This window comes from Cavia porcellus, unplaced genomic scaffold (genome assembly GCF_034190915.1).
Source record: "Cavia porcellus strain 051 isolate PalLab524CR breed Dunkin Hartley unplaced genomic scaffold, mCavPor4.1 scaffold_10, whole genome shotgun sequence".
In the NCBI taxonomy this organism is placed as follows: Eukaryota; Metazoa; Chordata; class Mammalia; order Rodentia; family Caviidae; genus Cavia; species Cavia porcellus.
In genome coordinates, this window is record NW_026947493.1 from 48464647 (window position 1) to 48490824 (window position 26178).

The following is a 26178-nucleotide window of genomic DNA, read 5'->3' on the forward strand; positions in this document are numbered from 1 at the left end:
AGAATATTGTTTACCTCCACTAGAATGTAATTCCCATGTTTGACTGTACCTTAAGCGGAGCAGAGCCTCATAAATATCTGAAGCTAAGAAATAATTCTAACTAAATAGTGATGTTACAAGCAAAGCATTATAATAGATAAAACATACTGCAAACTTATTAATGCAAGAGTGGTTCATTTTCCTCAGAGCAGGGGAGAAGGTATTTGCTATTGACCTTAAACATGAATAAGGGTTTCTCAGAGAATATGGAATCATTTTATACATGGAAATCATATTTTATTTGGGGGAGTGGCTGATAATATGCAATGGCTGAAATTAAGGAAAATGATTTATAAATAAATAAATATAATCTACGAATCTGATTTACTTTTTCAGTTAACTAATTCTTGTTGTATGTCACTTAGGGTACAAAGGTCAGATCAGATGCGATCACCTGCCTTAAGGAACTTGGAGAGGATGGATATTAGGCAAATAATGAATCATCCTCACAAATATGAAATTCAGTGTGACAAGTACTGCTACAGGTGAAAGTTAGCTGACTCAAAAATTTTAATAGTAAGATTATTAGAGGACTAGGAGGCCAAAGGGAGCTAAGACGTGATTCGAAGTTGATGTCTGAAGGTAAAGATGCAAAAGAAAAGATACATACCTCTATGTGATAGATGTTTCACTAAAAGCAATAAGAGAAGGTTCCAGAACTTACTAGAAACCAGGAGGCAGTATGACACAGGATAGAAGCATAGAAATAAGCAGTGTTCATTCAGTATTGTGATCTTTGTGCTGCATCATTTATTTTATTATTTATTTATTTATTTTGTTACCAGAAATCAAAGTCAGGACCTCACGTGTACCAGGCAGGAGCTGTGCTGCTGAGCCATATCCCCAGCCCTTTGTGTTATTTCTTTATCCGAGAGCTGGGGAGATATGGAAGTATCTTTTACAACAAGTGGCCCTGGCCTGCTCCTATATGGACCTGCAGTGTACAGAACCAATGGAAGAGGTCCAGAGCAGATGGATACAGTTATCATAAAAGCCAGTGCCAGGAAAGCAGAGGTAAAGAAAAGTTCTGTGAGGTGCATCTCTCATTATGAGCACAGTCAAGCTTCCTTACCGCAGCCATTCCCCTTCACTGAAAAGAACAGTCTGTAGGAGACACCACAGCACAGCTTGGTGTAGTTTGAATCAATATTTTGACATGGGGGAAGATGGAGAAATAAAAGCTTTTTAAGACTTCAACTGGAAGGTGAAAAGCAAAGAATAATGAAGTAGAGTGTTACGGAAAGAGACTTGCCTAGATATACACATCTGTTCTAGTTCAAACTCAGCAGCTACCATATGATGTCAGTTAAGTCACGTGACCTCACTGGATATCAGAGTTAAAAGGTACAAATAAAGAAATTGCAGCAGAGCATAACCAAGCTCCCTTCTGCCACGTTCTGTGATTTCAGTCTCAAGACATGGGAGTACATAAATCATGGCATAATATCCTAGCCAAGCCAATCACATGATCTCAGTACTCTAGGAGGCTAAGGCAGGAGGTTTGCAGTTCAGTGTGAGCTGGGGCAACTTAGTGACTTAGCAAGGTCCTGTCTCAAAACAAGTGAACAAACAACAAATACAATAGTTTTTGTTGTAACTCAGTGGAAAGCCTCTAGTTGCAATCCCAAAATTAATTATCAATATTTGAACTTTTAAGAGAGCTGTATTATTTATCTTGTGTTAGATCTGTTAAACAGATCTCAACTGAGATACATTGCCTGTGAAAGAATCTTCTAAGCATTTCAGATGGATCATTGCATCATCTAAGACCTAAATTACTAGAACAAACTTAACAAAATGCTTAACTATTATCCAAATTTCATAGAATTTTTTATTTTATTTCATAGAGGCGACAGCTACTTTATGCCAAATGTGCAAATGGCATAGGAAATTTAAGTCAGTTACCCAACTAGCAGGTGGTATCAACCACATAGAACACCCGATAGTGGCCGAAGTTTGTGGTTCTTTTTTTATCTCCCAAGATAATACAGTGATCTGTTGTTTGCTATTCCTTTCAGTGGAATCAAGAGTTCCTCTGAATGAGTTTTCTTATGCCTTTTTCTTATAAACTTTCCTGTTTGTTTATCCCATTTACTCCACTGTGAAGACTTTTGCAAAAGAAGACAGGTAAAAGAACACATTTTAGGCCCTAACGAAAAGGGTAGCATCACAGTCATAGAAAATCCACTGGCTGAATGACTGGATGTTCCTATATAAATTGAGCTTTGTTTTTTGCATACATTTTGAAACAGATTGAAAATTTCCAGCCATGACTATACCTTTTAGTTTATAAAAAGTCTAAAATGGTTTACAAATGCCATATTTAATTTTTCAGAATAGGAAAAAAATTTTTGGTCAACTATTCTTATAAAAAGCCATTTTTTTCTAAAAGAAATTCTAGTATATTATTCTCTAGTAATAGCATATATATAGTCTAATTCTTTTAATCTATACTCCGATGAAGGAAATAGTATCTAAATAGAATATTTATAAATTTAGAGACATCTGTGATATTGAAAGATGCTCATATTACGTATTCTTATTACCTGTGTTTTCCTCTTCTTGCTGCAATACAATGCTTCCTTTGACCACTGAAAGCCAAGCTTTCAGGATTTCATTTGAGTGTATCTAAAAAAAGCATTGGTTATATCAAGGATAAAAGTACTGGGTTTTTAAAAACTGGAGTAAATAGTTGTGCTAAAATTGAGGAACATATTGACATCAGCAGTCTTTGATTGCAGAAAAGAAATGCCACCACTTATTTTTTTGAGGACAAGGGCAGAATTTGAGTTATTCCTAGAACTTGACATTGAAAGCCAAAGAAACTCATGAATATTTCTAAATCCTAAAGCAATCCAGGTATGTTCAATTTCTTTGAATAAATGAAAATTTCCAGGAGCTTCCTTTAAGATATTATATCCATATAATACATTTGATATTTTTAAACCTGTTAAAGTTTCATTGTTTTTCATTACTACATTTTGGAAGTGATTTTTAAAATTTCAAGTGATAAACATTTTAAAAATTTTATTGCATTTTATCTAATAGTTGCGATTCTTTTCATCTATCTACTGCAAATCTCTGTGACTCTCTGAAACAGAAAGTTGCTATAAAAATTTGCTACTGAATATCATATATGCAAATTTAAGAAAATTCTATAGAACTATACCCAGAGTGGTATGGACTTAAAGGTCTCAGAGCAGCTTGTTTGCAAATGCCTGCTCAGTGTTTACTAGCAGCCCCAAAATGAAACATTAAACATCACTTTGACCTTTAGGAAAACTGGCTTTTTATCTTCACAGAATTGCACATGTGACTTACCCTGCCTGGCTACACTAAGGAAGTGGCAAGTGTATGACACAATGCTCGTAATTTTGAGACTACAGTTTAAAAAAAAAAATCACCCCCCCCTCAGAACCTCACGCTGTAATTATGACGCTATGATCAGAAAGTTGTGTTTTGTCAGATTTGACCCTGAACTTGTGGCAGCATAATTCCACACTGTTGGTAGAGGAGCAGGGTGCAGCTGTGCAAAACTCAAATGTTTGTTGTTGTTTATTGTTTAAAGAGTCACTTTTGTCTCTAAGAGACTAACAAAGGGATGTTTAGTACATTTGCACTGCCAACTGATTTGTTGCAGGCTTGACTTTCAATTACACCAATGAGGTAAAGTAAATCAACCAACTGGCAAGAGAAAATAGTAACTGAGATTTCACTCATGACATAAATACATGTCTTTGGTTTGTAACTGACCATTTGTGTATATAAATTTTAACCAGCTGCATAACATCTACACAGTTTAAGCATTGGATTATTAAATTTTTTATTATACTTACTAAATTGAATTACATGATTAATTCTTATGGGGTAAAATGATTATGATAGACATAATTTCACTTATAAAATTATATGTGAGAAAACATAGCATTGTATCTACTTTCATTACTAAAAAACAAATTTTGCAAACATCCATGAGTGATAAAACAGGATATTTAACCTAGAGGGAACCAACAGATTCATTGTTAGAAGTAAAATTAATATGGCAGAACAGAACGTAGATTAAAAGTGAAACGTTATAGTACAGGAAAATCAACTAAACACTAAATTAAAAAATGAGAATTGTATAATGTTTTGAAGGTAGTCTGGTGCAAGCCATGATAAAAATTAGAGAGTTGTTGAAATGAAGTAAGAAAATCATTTTCTTAAGAAAGTAAACATGCAGAATGCGTTCACTGACTCTGAGATAATATATGTATACTTCTACATAAAATAAAAATAGTAATTGGAAGAGTAGGGTGGTAAGGTCCATCTCATCACAATGAGAAGAAAAGAATTGTGTCACAAGAAATCATAGAATTTTTGACATGTAGTAAATGGCATTGTTTATTGGATGGAGGAAACTGAAGTCTAGTCAGAAATGTGAAAGGGATGAAAAAGTTCAGCGCAACTGGACCCAAGTGTCCTGAGTTTTACCAAACTGCCCATAAAAAACCACCTGTCATGGTTGGTGCATATCTGTGGTCCTTATTACTTGGTCCTTATTACTTGGTGCTGAGGTAGGAGGCTTGATTGAGCCCAAGAGTTTGAGACTAGCTTAGGCAGTAAAGTGAGACCATGTTTCCAAAAAAGCATGAGAAAAGCAGTTATTGTAGAGGCTGAGTGTAGCTCAGTGATAGAGCATGTGCTTAGCATGAAAGAGGTCCTGGGTTCAACCCATAACAACAACAACAACATCAACAACACACACACAATCTTGTTTTAGATATCTTCTTCTGGAAGACATATATTTTCAGCTCAGGAAGATTTTATATTCAGATAAGATACAGGATATAGAAAACTTTATGAAGTATGTACAAGTTTAGAAATACATAATTTGGTTTTGCAGTTATGCTTAGGTTTTGAGGATGGAAAGAGCTAGAGAACAGAATAATAAGAGAAGAAATGGCAAAAATAAAAATTGTAGTGTTCAGCTTAAGAGAGATGGGAAGGCATGAAAAATCCCCAGAGGAAGGGAGAAGGAAGTATAACAAGAGGACAGACAGGCTAAGTGTCAAAGGCATACTTGATCTCGCCTTATGCTCTATGGTTCATCTGAATTATTGTTTTATTCTGAAAGCTTGGTTAACTTTCTATTCACAGCTTTTCAACTGCTTAAGAATTTGTACCCCTGAATCTCCAGTCTTTATTGGGTAACCTGCAGGACATTATGCCAAGGAAAAAATTAAAATTTTAAACACAGTAGCAAATAATTAGACTAGGTCATCTTTAAATTACAAAAATCAAATAAACAGGCCATTCTCCAACCCTGAATTTCTTTTTTCCTGGTCACTGAAAGGACACTAAATTTAATCCTGTCTTTTATTGTAGGTTTTGTAATCAACAATGGATTTTAGGGAATAGAAAGTTCTTGATCAGTGAAGAAGATATTTTTAAAGTTAAGTCTTATGACTTCTCTTCACTTGAGACACATACTCTACGAAAAAGAAAATCACTATACATCATAGATGTGAAATTATTTAAGACAAATGATGATTTCCCAATAACTCTGGCATGGCATTTGCTTTTAGTGATGGCTTTTACAAGGTAGCAAATCACACTATGCCTTTGACAATATCCATAAGATATTTCTATCAGATTGGAGTTAGCTCTCTTAAACTTTGACATTATAATCAAGTAAAAGAACACATCTTTTTCACATTTGTACAACGCATGATATTCTAAATTCCTTTTATTTTTATATCCAAATTACAAATGGATTGCTCTTACTGCCTTATTTATATGGACTAATCACATACGGCTTATTGAGATATCAGTATACCTAGAGCTAAGCTAGTTAATGGAGACTAGACATTTGAGTTCATCACTGGAATTGCCCATCTCCAGTATGTTTATTGGGTATTTTTTGCCTGATTTTGATATTGCTGTTTAATTTTAAAAATATTTGTAGTTCCTTACCACATACAAAATGCAGACATGAGCATCAGTGGCACCAATATGTATATTATAAGGTACTTGTTATGTGTGGGTACAATGCTCAGTACAGAAAAAATGGTACCACAATTCTAAGACGCATAAATATATACTCATATTGGAGAAGACAGAAGATATACACAGGTGAAAAATTAAAAGCTAAAATTTTTTTAATAGACACAAACGTATCTTTTAATCTTCATTTTCTTTCAGTGGATAGAAATCAAACTTCAGGTATAAATATGAAGATACTTATACTATTCAAATATATCTCCCTATATCAAGCACTTTGCATAAGCTCTCATTTAATTATTATTGAAACACTACCCATGATACTTCTTGTAGTCCAGGTTTACAAGGGAAAGAGTTTAAAACAAGACACATAATTTATAGAATTATTTTATAATAGTCACCCAAAAAGTCAAACACAAAAAGTGCAGGAAATGTTTTCAATACTAAAGACCCCAAAGAATCCATCCGAGGCCTTGGATCCCAATGGCCTACATAAGTGGCGCAATGGCACAGTGTCCTACATAAGTCCAGAAGTCCAGCTGAAGACTAGAGCCCATGACAATGTCTCATGCAAGTCTGTTTCATGGATCTGCACTGGGAAGGCCCAAATGTCAGCATGAACCTAGAAGGTCTGTGTCAGTAGAATAAAGGATCTGTGTGAAGGTTCTTCACTGGAGCCAGGAGGTGATACTTCAAAGTATGAACCAGAGCTCCCCTGAAAAGTACCACAGCCATTCTCAGCTTCAGTGAGGTCCTGTGGTCCTCTGATAATGAGAACAACCAAGTTCATATCAGGAAGCAAATGTGACAAGCTTCTCCAGGTGATTGAATAACACACCATCTTCCTCTCTAGAGCCAGGAAGCAATACTCATATAGAACCAAAGCTCTCCCAAAGTGAACCACAGCCATTCTCAGCAATAATAAGGTCCCGACCTCCTCTGATGATAACAGTTCATATCAGGAAAAAAGCTCGACAAGCTCCTCCAGGAGAATCAATGGCAATAGGACGACCAACAATACCTCTTCTTCCTCTCCAGTTCTCCTTATGTTGGCAACAACCCTCAGGTGGGCCGTCTTCCCCCAGCACCATGCTGACTCAGTTCAGCTGGGTGTTAAAAGTTGCCCACCATTTGTCAGTCCAGCACAGTAATGTTGTCCCCATTTTGTAGATTAGGAAATTGAAGCTTAGAGAGTTTAAGTTACTTGCCCAATCATTATATCTCCTCTCTAATTTTATAAAATTAGGCATATTTGTCATCTGTGAGGGAAGTATATATGTATATGCCTGGAATATTCCAGTAACCATGTAGTTGAAAAACTCCCAATTCAAATATATTTACGGCCATTTTTAAAATAGTTCTTATTTAGTCCATCTACACTTTTTTCACAAACCTAACATGTTCATTTGAGAGGATACTTGCCCTCCAGATGGAGAAATAAATTTAACTTTCAGGATGTAGAAACCAGAGGCATACAGAAATTGGTGTGCATTTTTAAAAGACTGCTATTTATAAGAACTTCTGAAATCTAAAAGTTCTTTCCTTTGGTATAAGCCATTGATTTATGAAGCATGGTGTTTTACATTAAAGGTAATGTTTGGAGTTCATGATTTTCCACAAAGCATTAAAGGAGAAGATAGGTATGAAGCTTCTAGCTGCTGCAGATCAGAATAATAGATCAATAAGGGAGAGAATACTAGAGCAGTAATGTTTTAAATAATTAGCATACAGGAGAAAAGAGTTGGAAGTAAAAGAAGACAAACATTGTGATATACATATATACATAAAGCATAAGCATAGAAACATGCAATTTAGGCAGGATATTCCAGTTACTTCATTTATGCATTTTCTGGCCATATATATTTAAAGAATTGATTTGCTATTTAACATCTATTAAATATATAAAGTGGATATGCATTATACTCATCAATATGGAAATAACTAAATAGAGAGGATAGTCTTGATCTTCAAGCACTTCTAGCATACTGTGGAAAAAATGTTATCACTGTGGTGTGGTGACATAGAAAAGACATTCATGGACAGTTTCATGTTCCCAGAGGGAATATTTTTATAGGAGACTGTCTGGAGGGAGGGAAGTGTGACCTGAGTCTTGAAGAGCAAGCAGAAGTTAGTTAAAAGGAAATGAGAGAAGTGGAAGCGGGAGAAGTGTTATATCCTTCCAGAACATAACACAAACACATCAGAACTTAAAACAGTGATACATACAGTATGGAATTGTTGCTGTGCAGAAATTTCTCCTTAATGTGTTATAATTTCTGTGGCTTAAGTTAATCATGGGCAAACAAGGTGCAAAAGTAATACATGGAAATTTCAGAAATTCATGAGTTAAGTAATTTTTATTATAGCATATTATTACATGTAATTGTGCTAATTTACTATTAGCTCTCTTACCATGCCTAATTTATAAATTATATCTTATGCATGTATAGAAACGAACATAATTTATACAGGGCAAAACACTTTTTGCACTTTCAGATCTCAGTAGACCCCTTATTAATGGCCAGTGCATCCTCTAAAGATAAGGGGTTATTGTAGAATGGGAGAGAGAGAGAGAGAGAGAGAGAGAGAGAGAGAGAGAGAGAGAGAGAGAGAGAGAGAGAGAGAGAGAGAGAGAGAGAGAGAGGAGGTGAGTGTAGGGAGACAAATAGGCAGCTCTAACATAGCTAACTAGAGTTTTTGTGCTAGTGAGATTTTTACTTCCCATAACAATGAGTCTTTGCAGCCTTTCAAGCACATGAGTGGCAAGGTCAAATTTGTATCTTAGTAGATCATTTTAACAGCTGTATATAGTTTTTAGATGGCCAAAATCAAAATTGGTACCCAGTAAAGAGGCTGTTGTAGAGATGTAGCTAAGAGGTGCTGAGGGTTTAAACCAGTGCTTTGGACGGGAACTTGATAATTTTGGTGGAGGACTTTAGATTTCTTTAGGAGCTATCATTGGTAAGATTTGTGCTTATTTGAATGTTGGTGGATGAATCGAAATTTCTCAGACTTTGAGCTTGGGTGATGGCATGCAGTGGGAAAAGCCATAAATCTGACCATGCATGTTGAAGGGATGGTCAGTTAATCATCAGCATATGTATATGACATTCTGCAGTTTGAGAATGCAGTATCTGGTGACTTCTTTGAGAACTGTCACCTTACAGCTGCATATGGCTGAATACATGGCTTCTTCTGTGTAATAATACGTTGTGTCACACCCCTTTCCTAGCCTATAGCAAAGATTTATAGCTTCAAAAAATAAGCAGTCATTAATATTATACCTTCTGGTTTTAACAGCAGAATGATCCTGTAGAAAAGGAAGCTTTCTAGGAAAAACTGTGAGTAACCAAATGATGGTTGTTTTCTTCCAGGGGTCAGTGGACATGCCTGCCTCAGAGAAACACAGCTGCAGCTGACCTCGTTTTTTTTTTAAAGGACCTGGCTGTGCAGCTTTGTCCAGTGCAAAATGGCAGAAAAGGTCCCCCCGGGTTTAAATAGGAAGACTTCCAGGTCGACGCTTTCTCTCCCTCCAGAACCTGTGGACATTATCAGAAGCAAAACGTGCTCACGGAGAGTGAAGATCAACGTGGGGGGCCTCAACCACGAGGTGCTGTGGAGAACGCTGGACAGGCTGCCCAGGACGCGCCTGGGGAAGCTGCGGGATTGCAACACGCACGAGAGCCTTCTGGAGGTGTGCGATGACTATAATCTCAATGAGAATGAGTATTTCTTTGATCGACATCCCGGAGCCTTCACGTCCATTTTAAATTTCTACCGGACAGGGAAGCTGCATATGATGGAAGAAATGTGCGCGCTCTCTTTTGGCCAAGAACTTGATTACTGGGGGATTGATGAGATCTACTTAGAGTCCTGCTGCCAAGCCAGATATCATCAGAAGAAAGAACAGATGAACGAAGAACTGAGGCGAGAGGCAGAGACCATGCGCGAGCGAGAAGGAGAAGAGTTTGATAATACCTGCTGTCCTGAGAAACGGAAGAAACTTTGGGACTTGCTGGAGAAGCCCAACTCTTCGGTGGCCGCAAAGGTACGGAAATCATGGTATTGGTAAAAAGGTGGTTCCAAAATTCCAGAGGATATGGGTTTCTTTATTGCTTTTCTAAAATAGAACCAGATGTGCCTGCGCGGATGGTGAAAAATTCTTTCCAACTTATTTGGTTAAACGTAGCCATTCTTCCTGTGTGATGCCACAAAGTGGTATTATGTTTGTAAATATAATTATCTGCAGGAAGAGGCCTGTGCAGCAGAGTACAGAAGAGATTTCTAATGCCAAATGATGTTGGTGACTGGTGTTGATCTGGAGGATGAGGAGAAAGCTCTAGCTCTTACCCATTAGGTACGGAGCCTCACAGAAGAGCTGGACCAGGGCACCATCTTGCATAAGGAGAAAGGGTAGCCATTATAAAGATAGCAGGTGCTTCCTAGCATGGTTTTACAGAAGTCCAGGGAAAGAGAGGAAAGCATGCCTCTCCCCAGTGGCTCAGAGGGTTGGGAGACCATACACAGAGGATAGAGTTGTCTGATTCAGCTGCATAATGAATAAATGTATGTTCAGAATGCATCCATTTATCTCTCCTTGTGAGGTATACTTTAACAAGGGTGTGTCTGACTGTTGATGCCTATTTTTGTTTTATATTTGAAGCATTACCATCTCTCTGGGTTCATAAAGTACTCTCTTGAAGTAAATTCATATTTTTCTATTGTGTCCATATATATCTAAGTCTCAGGCTAAATTTTTGGTCGCAAATCTCAATGTTTAATTCAACTGCATGATCTTGTGTATCTAATTTTATCTAGAGCATTGGGGGTTAGTGCAAACTGATCTGCAGTATGAATGGTAATTTTAAAAGTCAAAAGAGTCATGTTTAGCTGCAGGAGCCTTATATTGATGTTTTTGCATAATATAGGAAATGGTATATGGAGTGGAAAAGGAAAGAATGTGTCATCATATGAGTTCTTTTTATTACATAGTGTTTTCAGATATCTTCTTCCTTTTAACAATAGTGGTTACATAAATATAATAGACCATCTGAACCTTTTAACTAGAAATTATGATTCTACAGGATAATCCTGAACACATTGAAATTATCATAGGGTGCAGATGATAATAAAACTGTTTCTTGCATTGTTTGATATGTCTGGTTTTGTTTCTGATTGACTTCTAAAGGAATTTTGTTTTCTGGCCAGAGGACATGAACCTAAATGAAATAAAATGTCTTTCTCTTGTGCACAATGAAAGAATGTGTATTTTGTGCCAATAGGTGATTTAACTAGGTTATTTGGTAGTTATAAATCAGTGTTTTATTATATTCATTTTACTGGTGAAAGAAATAAGTTGCAACATTTGTGGGTTTGAAGGAGGGAAAGACTATTGCTTTTTCCTATGTCAAGTGTTGACTTGCATATTTGAGTAATTGCTAAAAATATGGAGTGAATTTCAAAAGTAAATGAGATACACTCTAGATGTGAGTGAGTATTGTTGGTGTTACAGTAACTTCTATAAGGTTTGAGGCAACTGAAGAACAAATTGTTTTTCAATCAGAAGTGCTGGAAGAATTTAGCCAATGATGTAAAAATAAGCATCAAATCAAATAAAATTTGAAAGTTTAATGTGATTTATTTGTTCATAGCAACATTAACATATACCTCAAGTCAAATACTGCTACAGAAAAATGTTTCAAATGTATATGAATTTTTTCATGATGAATTTTCAGTAAGACTAGAATAGGGTCAATAACCTGATTTCCCAGGTAGGGTAGTATATTTAATTTCTAAATTCTAGAAGCAGCAGCCATCACTTGATCGCTAAGAATGTGATGTTGTTGTGAACTATTTAATATACTATTATATTGCCCCATGCATCAGACAGATCATTTAAACTTGCTTCAAATTATGTATTTTCTATGGATAGGATTTCTGCCTATAATAGCACCTACGGACACTGATTTTGGAAGTTTCTATGTAGTTATAAATAATAAATTTGTCTCCCCATTATTAAGGAAGCTAAGTGAATCTTTGTTACCATGAGTAGATTCTTCTCTAAAATTTCTGAAAGTATTTATATTTGTTTATTTAAATGTCTACACTACCCTCTGCTTGAGTGGTACAGTAGTATGGCAATTATTTTCCTTGGATTATATTGTAGATTGGTAAAAATGTTGCTTATTTGTCTGGTTTGGAGCCTTTTGCATGCTCTGTGTGAGATATATATATATATATATATATATATATATATATATATATATAACTACCACCTTTTTCTTCATGCTTCTCAAATCAGATAACTTGTTACTTCTCTGGAGTAAATCTTGGTGAAGAAGGTACTATTGCAGGTATGTGGGATTATAGGATTTTTAGAACTTAAAAATAGTAGGTTTATTACTGCTATATGATGATACTCTAGCCCTTTCTGTGTACTTTACATTACGGTATGTCAGGCCCTTACATATGCATGAAGCTCTTGTGTAGGTATGTGCAATGAATCTCTGTGTTCTTCCTTATTGGCTTAGGAGGTGAAGTATCTTTGGAGGAAGTTGCTTGTTTATCTTGCCTTTTCAAAGACTGCTTATTCAGTTTGGTTATTCGATTGAACATATGTTCTTCATGTGCTATACAGTATACACATAAAAGTAGGCACTTAGCCACTCCATTCGTCCCAGAATTTAAAAAAATATTCTGTTATTCTGTTTTTTAAATAGGAATTTCATGCCACTGAAAATACTTGTTTTCTCTCTTTTGGTTTTCCTATATTTTCTAATATATCTATAATATTTCTGTAATAGAGAAAGCATAAAAGTTTTAAGACTGTCAAATTCCTGGTAGAAGTAATATTCTATCAGACATTTCATAAGGTAGGCATTTACTTACTTAAATATCATATATTCAATAATTCAGTGGTAATTGCTCAGCTGTTGTCATGTGTATCTACTATAATTATTGTACAAAATTATTGCAGGGCCCATTGATTTCTCATACTGTTTTCAGGTATGACCCTGACAACAACAGTTCAGTTGTAGAGAACTGGCTCCCTGATATCCCAAAAGGAGCCACTTTAATTGAATTTTCTTGTGCATTAATAGCTGAAAAATGCAAAACTAGGCTTGAGAATGTGGCATACTTGAAATGTCTATTATTGATAAATTAATATTGTGTACATACACAAAAGATTATTAAATATTATTGTACTTTTCACAAACTGTGACAGGATTAATATAAATTGTTATTGTTTAGCTCTCAAGGGTGTGGATGATCCAGTAATGCAACACAAATTCATGTCTGTAAAATTCATGTCTGCTTTCAGTCCCATGGTGCTTGTGTATACTCTTATGTCGACTGTTTAAATTTGAGGCTGTGGTAAATATGTGGCCCAGCAACATGGGACTGGGGAGTAGCTGAAACAATGATCTGGATTACCTCCACAAGGGATTGCTTGCTCTTGTATCTTTCACAGAAACCTGCAGGCGAGGAGATGGGCTTAACTGGCTGCCATTTCCTAGCAGTGACTTAGAATCAGACCTGATTTTGTATCTCCTGTAGGCCAGGGTAATTTATTCAGTATCTGGATTCAAAACTATTTTTCTCTCTTTTAGTTGACCTCTTCCCAAAGGATGTACGGTAGCCATTCCCCTGTAAATACTGCATGCATTGACTTCAGTCTGAGAGATGTTTAAAAGCCTTGAAGGGAAATGTGTCCTATGGTGTGTGGTAATATCAGGCTCTGGATGAAAAGAGAGTCAGCAGGTAACATAGCCCACCTGAGATCTGAGAAAAACTAGGCTCACCAGTACCAGACAGATCTTCATTCTGGGAATCTGAAGGTCAAGGACCAAGGAAATCATCTGAGCCCCTGGCATGGCTATGCCTTAACCTGGCAGTGTGGATGGATAGAGAGTGAAGATGTTGTCTCACAGCAGAGTGATCTTTGGGCCCAGGATAGGTGAATACATGGGAAGCTACACTATAAGTGGCCCTTGTTTGATGAGAACAACAGAAAGCAAAATCTGGAGAAACACATATCTGTTCATCAGAAGCAGACAACTAGAGCCCCCTAGCATCCTTACTGGGCAAGATATAGGGCCACATGAGACACTGTGTGTTATCTCTGTTATAGATTATAACTGGATGTCCCCCAAAGCCTTGTGATCATAGGTGGCACTTTGGGGAGGTGACTGGGTCAGGGAATTAGCCCATGAAGAATTTATAGCTAAAATTGATGTTGGTAAGTAAAGTCTGGCCTGGAATCACGTATCTCCTTTCATTGGTCTTACTCTCTGCTCCCACCACCATACCATAAGCTGTTTCTTCACTGCCATGACACCCTGCCTCAGAGCCAGATGACTGTGGACTGACACCTCGATAAACTGTGAGCCAAAATTAACCTTTTTCCTCTTGCAGTTGTGGGTGTCAGATATCGTGTCTTAGTGACAGAGAAGCAACTAAAGCAGTCTCCTCCTCAGTTTACTCATTATTTCTCAGTTACCACTTCTTACATTTTCCCCATTTTTCTGCCTTCTTCTCTTTTTCTTTATCTGCCTTCCCTTCCTGTCATTGTCTTCTTCCTCTCTTATTGTTTCTCCTCCTTCTTCCCCTTGGTCTCCTCACTCTTTTTCCTTTCTTACTTGTATCTAAAAGAAATGGCTCCATGTCTTCCTCCTGCCCTAACTCATCCCTTTGTTTCTCCTACTTGTTCTGTTCTGTACCACCTCTATGTTGCATCCTCAAGTAAGCTCTAACTAAGCTTAAGGAGAGAGGGAAATGATTAACTGGATGAATATGTCTCAGTTTATTTTTGTTACTAGACCTTAAAGAGAAAAATTAAGTTAAAATTAAATTCTAAGGAGAGAAGAGGAGCTAAATCATAATAAGATGTAATAAAACACTGTCGAGCAGAGCAAAGATACGAGGGCCACTTGTTAGGCTTATAGGTGTATACATGGTCACATGGAAAGCTTTGGCTCTGTAACACTCTGCATTTAGTTTTCTGATGCTTTCTTTTGTGATTAAAAACATAATAGCCATTAAAACTATAAGTGTCCAGAAAGGGGGGAACTCATGGGCATAACTACACACAGAAATCTGCATTGAGGTATCTACGGGTATGCAGTAGGTCTCAAGTTCTGACACTGGGCTGATTGGCACGCCAGTCTTAATGTTTCAGTGTGGATTGTTAGCCTCTCTTCCTTTCTTCCTCTCTTCAACCAGGATGATTAAGTTGTTTGTGCTCTCCTGGTAACAGTTGCAGCAGTTCAGGGTGCTAAGAGGAGAGGGAATTTAAAATAATTTGGCTAGTCTGTGGAGGTTGAGCTTGGAGATTTATTTTTTCCTTTTTAAAAATATATCATCCATGCAGATGGAGAGGGCAAAAACATGGAAGAAATGAGGCATAAAAGAAAGAAATAGATAGGTTTCAAAACAAAAATAGAGCCAGTCTTGATTTTCATGAGCTTTTATATCTCTCTTAAAAAAATCATTGGATTCCGCTAATATTAAGGGAAAACATTCGTATTGATTTCATACTTGATTTTAAATCTCAAAAGTTATCATTTTCAAAGCAAAGAAAAAAAACTGAGGGTTTTTTTCTACATTACTTAATATTATCACAAACCAAAGTACATTGGCAGTATTTAAGTATTCTGACTTTGAAAATCCTTGTACACTGCTTTGGCTATTAACAGATTTGTTGTCTGTATTTCAAGTGAGAGACTTTGAGAGGTGAATGATCTATTTTAGGTAAGCGTAAGTATTATGAAGAAATGGTCACAATATTTAATACCCTCCACTTTGGTATTGGTAGACTCTAGAAGGTTTTAAATAATGTTTTTGAGTAAATGCTCTCATCTGAATCTTAATTCCAATTTAAAAAGGAGGAAAATACATTGTAAATGTTGTTTTTTAAGTTCCCACAGTACATGTCTTGACCTCACGTAGTTTCTCTGTATTGTTTATCTTTTCCAATTGAACTTTTCTCTGAAAGTTCATCTAATGATTGAATGAAACCACTTTGGTTCTTCTCAGATGTGATTAGTCATTGTATCACACACACACACACACACACACATACACACATATCTATCTCTCTCTCTCTCTATATATATATATACATATCTATATCTATCTATCTATATATATTTTTTTATTTTATTTTATTTTTTGGTGCTGGGAATCGAACTCATTATCTCGCACTTGCCAGCCAGGTGCTTATGCCACTGAGCTAAATCCCAGGACCCATTTATATACATTGTTACCATGTGACTTCTACCCAACATGTTAGAAAGAGTTGAGGTCATCCCTTATAAGGGCTGATGTATTAATATGTAATATATAATGATATACCGATATTCACATTCTTGATTAACACCATGATGTATAGATATGGCAGTTGGTTACACTGTAACTAGACATGAGGAGATACTGTTTTTGAATGTCACTGATATTACCCCTTTGATTAGTCATTTGTATTTCATAGAAATATTTGGTAAATAGTACAAAGTGAAACGTCTTCCCTAATAAAATGTTAATATGATTATCATTGAATTAGTTTTTATTTACTGTTATGAGTTATATATAAAATGCTGAATATTTTATTAGATGTTAAATATTGCATGAGTTGAATCATCAAAAATAAAAAGTTTTGGACAGCTTATTTATTTTTAATTCTTCTTTCTACCTTGTTGTACAAAAGAGAGAGCCCACTAGAAATATATGCATATATACTGATTGATTGAATAAAATAACAAAAAAACTCAATGCAAAAAATAGAAGTAGCTGAAATATATTTAAATTGCCATAGTAACACTAAGCAATGCTTCATTTTATGTAAAATGTTTAAATGATTTCAATTAAAAATTATGGCCTTACAATTTTTAAATGGAGTTTGAAATTCATAAACAATATTTGCTTTTATGATGAGGAAACCCTATCTCTGTGACCTTAATGAGCATTGTTAACTGACTAAAAATAACACAGACCCTATGTACCCATTTGAATTGATCATTCTGATAAAGAAGATATTTCCAAAATCATTAGCCAAGTTGATTCTAAAAGAATTACTTGAATAAAAATTCCAGTTGTAATCAAAACATAGCTCTGTGGAAAAACAACTGCTAAAATACAATTCATAAAGTAACCATAACGGACAAAATAAAATTTTGTTTGGGGCACTGATTTAGCAATGATGATTTTATTATATTTGAAAGTCCTAGAGTTCTGTGACATACAATGATTTGTAATGTGCTGAAGTACAATTCTGGGTTTTGTCTAATGTGAACATGGTCTGTAGAAGCTAATGACTTTGATAATGAGTAAGCTTAGCTGGCAACCCAGCATCATCAGTTTAACAAAATTTATTTTTCTCCTCATTGTTGCATATATTGTCATTAAATGTTACTGTATTTAATAAGGGAGATTATATATAGTAGTAGAGATTTTCAAAGCTCTCACTTCAACTGTCTTATCTAAGTATTCTAAAAGGTCATAGGAGTTCTTAAAGGAATATTCAGCCTGGATATTATTTTTGCTCACTAATATCCTAGATTAAAGCCCTTTCTACATCTATAGCAAGATAGAGAAGAATGAAGGTGTCTCCAGGTGATGACGGCAAACATATTTTATATAGCGTGTTGGAATTGTAGCCAAGGCGCCCTTTTTGTTACTAGCAGCAATATCCAGCCCTTTCCCTTTCTTCTTCTCTTCCTAGACTATCGTGGATGATTGTTTTATAATCTATAAATAGGCAGAACCTTGAAGGAACTTAAAGAGACTGAGACTCCTCAACAATTGCTATTCTACCTATGTTAATCAGCTTTCCATCACTGTGACAAAATATCTGACATGTAAGTTAAAAAGAGGAATGGTTGATTTTATTTTACAGTTTCAGTAGTTTCAGTCCATGTGTAGCTGGCTCTGTCCACAGACACAGTCCACAGACACACTTGGAACTGTGTTTAATTAATTTACTAATTAACTTCCTAGATATTTCTCCACACAATTAATTTGACAATTAAAATTAACCATCACACCAGCCTTAACCTTAACCCAGACATAATCAATTTAGAATAAAGCAGCTATATATGGACCAACAGAGAATACAGAAGTGTGGTACCTGGCACAGAGATAAGTAATGAAAAAGCAGAAAAAGATTATGTTTGCTTTTCCCTCTTAAGTTTTTCCAGGAGACATTAACCACTAATACCAGAACTGTATTGTACTTAGTATATATATATATATATATATATATATATATAACTTAGTTTGGTTGTGTGTATATCTACATTTAAATCATTAACTAATGCATAAGGCAAGTGGAGTTTTGCTCCCTTAAACCACCGCTGTAATATCTTTATAAAGTGTTAAGTAAAAGAACTCCTCTGTAAAGGAGTGACATGTTAAGAAATTTATTTAAGTTCAGGTTCTAGAAGTAAAAAAAAAAATCCACCTGATGGTTGTATTCAAAGTTTTGTGTCCTAAGGTGAGAAACCAGGTGGTAGCAGCCCCCACTGAATAGTATGTGAACTAAATGAGTGTGTGTGTGTGTGTGTGTGTGTGTGTGTGTGTGTGAGCGTTTGTGTGACATACTGCACCTCCCAGTTAGAACATGTTATATTATAAAGAATTCAACTTGCAGAAAAGTCTTATGAACTTCTTCATGCATCTGGTAATTTGATATAAACGCAACTTTGTCATTCAAGTAAGACAGCCCATTCAGAATATAAATCCTTCTGATAATCTGATCAGGCATGAAAATCTATGGGAAGTGCTCTAATGGTCCAAGAATAGAAGGAAGATGTATTTTTATCATTCTATCAGGATTTTGTTTCAGGACACTAGAGGTCATTGCCACTCTAGCTGTCATATTTTAACTTCTCTCTCATTGAGTCACTCCTGACTCAACCACAGTGTTGAATGCTACTTTAAATAGTTTCCTCAAGCCTATCACACATCAGTGCCAAGGACAGCAACGCGATCCCAGCACCACTGTGGATGGGCTTGCTTGTATGCAGCATCCTCCACTGCAGTGAACCTCAGGATATCTGCACATGAGGGGAAGAACGTGTAACCCTCAAATCATTGTTTTTGCTCTAATCAGTATAAAATGTAGAGTACAGTTTTGAGTATGTAACTACAGTTGTCTTACTGGCATTGTCTAAGTTAAGTACTTAACTAGTAGATACTTCAAATACAGATTTCTGTTTTAACATTCAAATTTTAATCTATATCTTAGAGTTACATCTTCCTCTGGAAACATTTTGCATGGTATTATCTAACTTGCTTGTTAGTGTTAGAACATGTAGTTTCCACTAAGATATGGTCAAATTGAAAACTAAATCAATACCAATATCTATGATATATAGCAATAGATTAATATTATGATAAGTCAGATGTGTTTCATTCATGCAATGGAAAATTTCATTTTGGGAAACTAGTAGAGATCCCGCATAAGAAAAATGCTTGAGGTGAGCAGCCTGTTCCATCCTGTACAGTTTTTAGTATAGAAGCAGAAAAGTATTGGTAGACAGTCTTGTTTTTTAAAAAGGTGACAATTTGCAATACTACAGATGGAATGAAGTACATATGCAAAGAAAGAAAATATGTAGTAGACTAGAATCTAGGCTAACTTGAATTTGCCATTTCATATTTGTGTGTAAGAAAGCTAGCACACTTTATTACATTTCTTAAATGAATTCTGCAGTTGTGAAAATTATTATATAATATAAATGAAACAACTTCATTATGAATAATATTAAAATTCAAAGCAAAATTCCATATAATCATTGGTCTTTACTTTTCAATCTCTAGTTCATAAGCTGTTATAAATATTCAAAAAAAGTTTAACTCTGGGGAAGAGACTGGTTATTTGATACCTAAAAAGTAACAGATGCTTTTCATAACAGAAGCTGTTAGCTTCTGTTTTTAATGACTGCTGTGAAGTATGCATACACCTTCCTGCTTCCCATCATAGCAGTTTTGCAGCACTTACTCTGTCTTTTTTTTTGTATTTTTTAAAATTTTACTTAAGGAGAAAAAGAAAAAAAAGCAGAGAAAGGGTACAAGTTATACAGATTTACAGAAAAAAATAAACAGTAGGAAATCACTAGTTAATGGATTACATTTTGTCATCTTAGAAATAATTGTTCTAGTTACAGAATTAAAGCTTATAAAGTGGACATTCCAACAGTGAGACTGCAAACAGTTCTGTTCAATGATCCAATAAAACTCAGTAATATCATTATCTATCTTATACACTTAAACATACATGCAGTTATATCATTTAGAGCACTTTCTTTTCCTCTCTTTTGTACAATGACAATTACACATTTTGGGTTTTGTTGCTCCCACAGTTCTTATTACTTTTTTGGAAGAGAGTAGAACCAAAAGTGACATAACAGAACAGTCAGTCAAATCAAAAGGGTGGATGTAATAGATAATGTAAAAGCATAATACTAGGTGATCAACAATGGTTACCATAATGCCTCCCGCTATCTCTAATAGAATTGCCTATATCATTAGTTAAAATAAAATTTGAACAAAACAGTAAAGAACAAAACCAACAAAACCAAAACATTGGAGACATTATAGGTCTTCAAAAGTAGATAATAGTCAACCAGAATGGGCATCATAATGAATCCCACTATCTTCACAGCTGTTGCCTAAACTTTGGAACCTGATACTATCAAGCAAAACAGAATAGAGGAACATCAGTCAAAACAAGATGGTGAGAGCAATACAGGGTTTTAAATCAAGATAATGGAAAGTCAAAATGGGTCACTATAATATATCCTGATATTTTTAAATTTATTTTCCCTTAATTAAAAGGATAAAAAATAATAAAATGGAGATTGAGATAAAAGAGGGCATAACAGCAAATCAGCGCAGATCAAAACATAACCATTTAAGCAAAATAGTGTTTCACTACAAGATTATCCCGACATAAAAGTAGTTACCATAGTGTCTCTTTCCTTGAAATCTTTGAGAATAACTTCATGTACTGTAGCATCAAATATATCAAAACAATGTGAAACCATTTAAGAGAATGACAGTATTACAGGGTATTTAGAATCAACTAACAGAAAATGAACAATGGTTTCTGTATAATCTCCTTGTTTATAAAAGGTTTTGCTTATACTATCATATATAATAAAATCCAATAAGATACCACCTGTTTAGACCAATGGAGACAGAAGAACAAAAGCTTGATGAGACTTCAAAACAAGATGATACTAAATCAGTATTACCTCTTAAGACGTCATTTTCTCCAATATAGCTGTTCCTATCATCCAATCTTCTCTGCCTCGTTTCTCTTGAGCTCTTTTTCTGTCATTAGTTGTCAGTTTGTCTTCTTCGTTTTGTTTTCTGCTCCGTTCATTGTGGCCTCTCTGCTGCTACTTCTGGATTTTTCATATTTTTCTTTTTTAGAATATCTTGCAGTATTCTCTGTAGAGTTGAATTGGTGGTTGCATATTCCCCTAGTTCCTCTTTATCCTGGAAGCACCTTGTTTTTCCATTAATTTCCAGGGATAGTTGTGCAGGATATATCAATCTTGGCTGGAGATTATTATCTTTCTAAGCTTGAATTATTTCCCCCCACGCTCTTTGTGATTTGATGGTTTGTGCCAAGAAGTCTGCCATAATTCTGATGGGTGTTCCCTTGTAAGTGATCTGTTTCTTGTCTCTGACGGCTTTTAGTATTCTGTTCTTGTATTGGATTTCTGGAATTTTAATTACTATATGCCTGGGTGTTGCTCTGTTTGGGTTGTAGGTGGCTGGGGTCCTGTATGCTTCATACAACTGAGAATCTTTACCTTTTGCTAAATTAGGAAAATTCTCCTGGATTATTTCTGTGAGTGGCTTTTGTAGTTCATTTGTTTGTGTCCCTACTTCTTCTTTTATGTTCTTAATTCTTAAGTTATAGACCCTCTTATCATCTTCTAGTCTTTGTATTATTGCTGTTTGTTTCTTTGATATTTTTAAGAAGTTTTTCATTTCATGCTCCCATATTACAACTCTGCCCTCCAGTTCAGATAATCTGTCCTTAGTTTCTTTCAAGCTGTTATGCCAGTTTTCGATAGACTTTTTAGTTTCCTGGTAGTCTCTTTGAACCTGCTTCACGTATTCTATGCTTTCTCTATTTTCTCCATTAAACAATTCTCCCCTCTTTTTCTGTTCTTCCCTTCCACCATCTGTTTTTTCTTGGGTGGTGCGTAGCATTTCTCTAACTATTCTGCTTATGTCTAGCTTCAGGTCATTAATAACTTCATTCCTGAACTTGTCTATGAGGCTCTCTGTCTCCTTACTGTGAGAGTAGTTTTCTGTCTCATAACTTGTGGGAAGTGAACCTTGTTCCCTGCAGTCCAAAATAATGAAGTGAAGGCCATGTTCTCTTGTTCCCTCAATGATTAGTTTTATCTTCATGAAACATAAGAGGCGGAAGATTTTATATAGAGCACCTGTGTGCCAAACTTGGAGATTGGGTATTTTGACATCAAAGTAGGCAAACATTTTCTGTGAAGGACCAGATAGTTGATATTGGCGATTCTGTGGCTATAAGATCTCTTTTGCAACTACGTGGTTTTGCCACTGTTATGAAAAGCAAACATAGGCAATATGTAAACAAATGGGCCTAGAAAGTGCAAGTAAAAGTTGACAAGCTGGCTAGATTTGACACAGGTTGTCTTGGTGAATTGACAAAAAGTACTGCTTTGAGTCAGCACTATGAGCAAACATCACATATACCATTATGAGATTAAAAACTCAGAAACAGAAATTTCATGTCTAGTAGCCCACACTAACTGGCTTATCAGCACTCATGTCCATCACTTACCCAAAGGTGTTTCCTCACAATGCTTCTTCCTGTCTAGTTGTATTTTTCAGCCATTTCTCATCATTGTCCACTATCTCTGTCACTCCCTGATATTTACTGAAGATGTTGGTTCATGATTTAAAATTGTCTTGAAATTATATCTCCTAGCTATGCTGCAGGATGACCTTCAGTCATAAACCTACTATCAGTGCTCCACATGGATGAAACTGCTGCACCTCCTGAACTCTAATTACAACCACTGAGCCTTGTATGCCCTGCTAAATCTATACTTTGTCCCTACTGCACACTCTTTTGCCTTTCTTTGTCCTGTTCATTTTCAGTTGAGACCACTAGAGACACACTATAGTTTAGGCACTGATAATCTCGTACAAACTATCATGGTAAATCTCCACCTGTCAGTTAGAAACCATTCTTTATTTAGTCAAAAGAATTACCTGTTTAGTAAAACATGTCTCTGACCAATCCTATAGGATCCACTCCTAACTTAAAAACTACAGTGACTTCCTCTTGCCTGCAATATAGTTCAAGCTCATTGTCATTACATGGAAGATCTGTACCACCTTCTTTTACATCTGTATGACTTACTGCTCTTTAAATGCAATGCTTTTGTTGTCCCAGACTACCAGCCACTCCTAAATACAGAACTCTGGTCTGACAGATGTTCAGGTGCACAAAAAGCAGTACTCCCACTATTCTGTCCAGGGAGAACAACCTTTTTCTTATTTGAACAAGAGTGGCTGCACAGGAGCTGCAGAGTATTCACACCTCTGTAGCCACCGCTGCTTCCTGAGCCTGGAAGACTCTACCATTTCTCTATCCTTGTTCTATCTCAGCTCATCATTTCTGTGACATGTCTCTCCACTCCCTGCTTTCCCCTAATTCTCAATTCGTATTACTGAGAGATTCTCTATGTTCTGTGCCTTTCTAGCTGGGCTGAGGGATCGGAGGCATCAGACCACATACCTTCATTTTCTGATATTACTATAACTTCCAACACAGAGGAAATACTTCCTGCCACAATGGCACTCAAGGGCAAAACTAACAGTGTGACTACATATTTCACAATATTTCTATTTCCTTTGTGAAGGAGAACAACAGAGATTGAATGCCTTAGCCTAGTGAGACCTGCGTATGGGTTTGTTTGTTCCTGACAATTTAAGAAAGATGGAAATTTATCAGTTTTAAATGGCTTTATGTTTTCAAATCGGGCAGAATGCCATTGATGTGAGTTTTCCATTTAACATTGTATAAATTCACTATCTGAAATAGCAGTGTAGGCTGCTGTGTATGCTGCAGAGTTTATACAAAGAATGGAATCAGGCACTATTTAGAGGAGCTTTCAGATACTTTGCCTTGCTAGAGTTGCTTATTTTGTTAGCAGAACTGTAGGTTCTGGGAACTGTTGTCACAGGCAAAATGAAGATTTTGTGTAGATGGCAGGAGAGCTCAGTTTGACCCCAAAGATGGGCAGCCCTTCAGTGACATAGAATATGAGTAGATCATTTCATCATATGTGATCACTCATCTTTTGTAGGACATTGGGCCCAAGTGAAGTTTGTGAAGCTATTTTATTGTGCACTGGGACCACTTTGTCTGAGATAGTGAGAAAGAAAACACAAAAGGTTACATGGAACATATTTATTACATATACATAAACAAAAAAGTGTAGTAGAAGCCAAGGATTTGGGATGAACTGTTCCTCCAAGGCTGAAGGTGGATGGAGTGTTGAATGTGAGTGCCTTTTTTGTACCACAACTGAGGGACCCTAAAAGGTAGCCTGACTTTGGTTTCATAATCCCAAAGCCAAAGTACTGAAGAACTTGTATTTCTAGAGGAACAGTGGAACAGAGTCTGCCTCAGAGTACTGTCAGTGGAACAGAGCCTGTCTCAGGGTATTGTCATGGTCATTCTACAGCTGAGAATCATATGCAAAAAAGAGGGGAATCTGGGTGCAGAGAAGTGGCAATCAAGGTTACCACATTAATGCAGGACACTCACAAATATGGATAAATCCAGGATATGAAATAAGATAGCTCTTCATGATGATGTCATTTTCCAGATATTTAAAACGACTGAAAAATTCTTAATGCCACACTGTGAAAAAGGAAAATAAGGAATCCTTATTTTTTACTACTAAGATTGAAAAATCATAATGTTAGCTGTTTAGGAAACCTGGATTTTATTGTAATTCAACAAAAATATTTTCTGGAAGCATCAAGCTTGAATCTTTTTTCATAGAAAATAGGCATCTCTTTTTCCCTCAAAAATTCTTACTATTCATGTGCCACTTAATCATCAAATATGTTCAAATATTATTCTGATATTTTGAGTAATGATTATGGTGTTCTCTAATTTATGTCTTAGAGAAAAATCTTTAGTCAACCTAATTAAAAATTCCCAGTCACTTAGGAAGTCACTCAAGTATTTTAATAATTCATAAAATTATTGTTTGAAAAGTTACTTTGTATATAAAAAAGGTTTAAGCCTAAGTGTCTTCCAAGAATTTTAATGCAATAGTTGCTAAGAGTAAAATAATTTTAATTTGTAAATCCTTGATACTTGTCTGTTTGAATTTTAGAAGCATCATATCACAATTTAATTATTTGAGAATTCTGCTATAGAAGTGACAAAAGTAAACTGTCAAGTTTAAATACACTTCCAATTCTACTATTAATAACTTGTTTACTGATCAAAGAAAAATAATCTTTGAAGAAATCACAAGCTTTAACAGGAGACAACATTGATAGATACACAATGACCAAAAGACCATCTTTATACAAAAATAAATTCAAGCAGATGTCTATTTTGGATGGTATTTGGTATTTCAGGAAAGGGACTCAATTATGTGAGTTTTCACAGAGAAGTTAAGTACACAAGAAGGGATCAAATAGGAACAGAATAATGGAGAGGAGGGAAAAAGTAAACACACAGCCAAAACGAAAGGTATTCAGGTGCTGGGTGAGGGCACAGGCATTTGGGAAATTGTCAGGAGTAGGAAGAAGATAGGAAGGAAGGGAGGGCTGTGCACTGCCCCAACTTGAGTCTACTTCAGAGTCTGCTTTCCCACAGAAGCTCATCGCCAGGCAGAGTCCAGCCTTGCACCTGTCAGTCAGTGTTGGAAAGCAGGGAGGGAGGAGTGTGATGCGCTCGTTAAGGCTCAGGCTCCGGGATAAGATTGACATGGAGGGCTGCTCTCTAACCAGTGTAGTGACCCTGCCAAACCTCAGATTCTTGAGTGAACAGTAAAAAGGATAGTAGTATGTAGTTACTGTGAGAATGCAAAGAGCTAGAATAGATTACCATTGTTACTCAGAATAATC

At 35.8% G+C, this 26178-nt stretch overlaps 1 protein-coding gene across 1 annotated transcript in view; it reads left to right on the forward strand.

Moving 5' to 3' along the window:
* The window catches only part of Kcnb2 (potassium voltage-gated channel subfamily B member 2), a 413898-nt gene that overhangs the window by 16148 nt on the left and 371572 nt on the right, over window positions 1-26178 (forward strand). The window contains exon 2 of the mRNA XM_023561723.2: window positions 9396-10069. Within this exon, the coding sequence (XP_023417491.2) occupies window positions 9491-10069 (579 nt within the window). The 5' untranslated portion in view covers window positions 9396-9490. The remainder of the gene's footprint in view (window positions 1-9395; window positions 10070-26178) is intronic.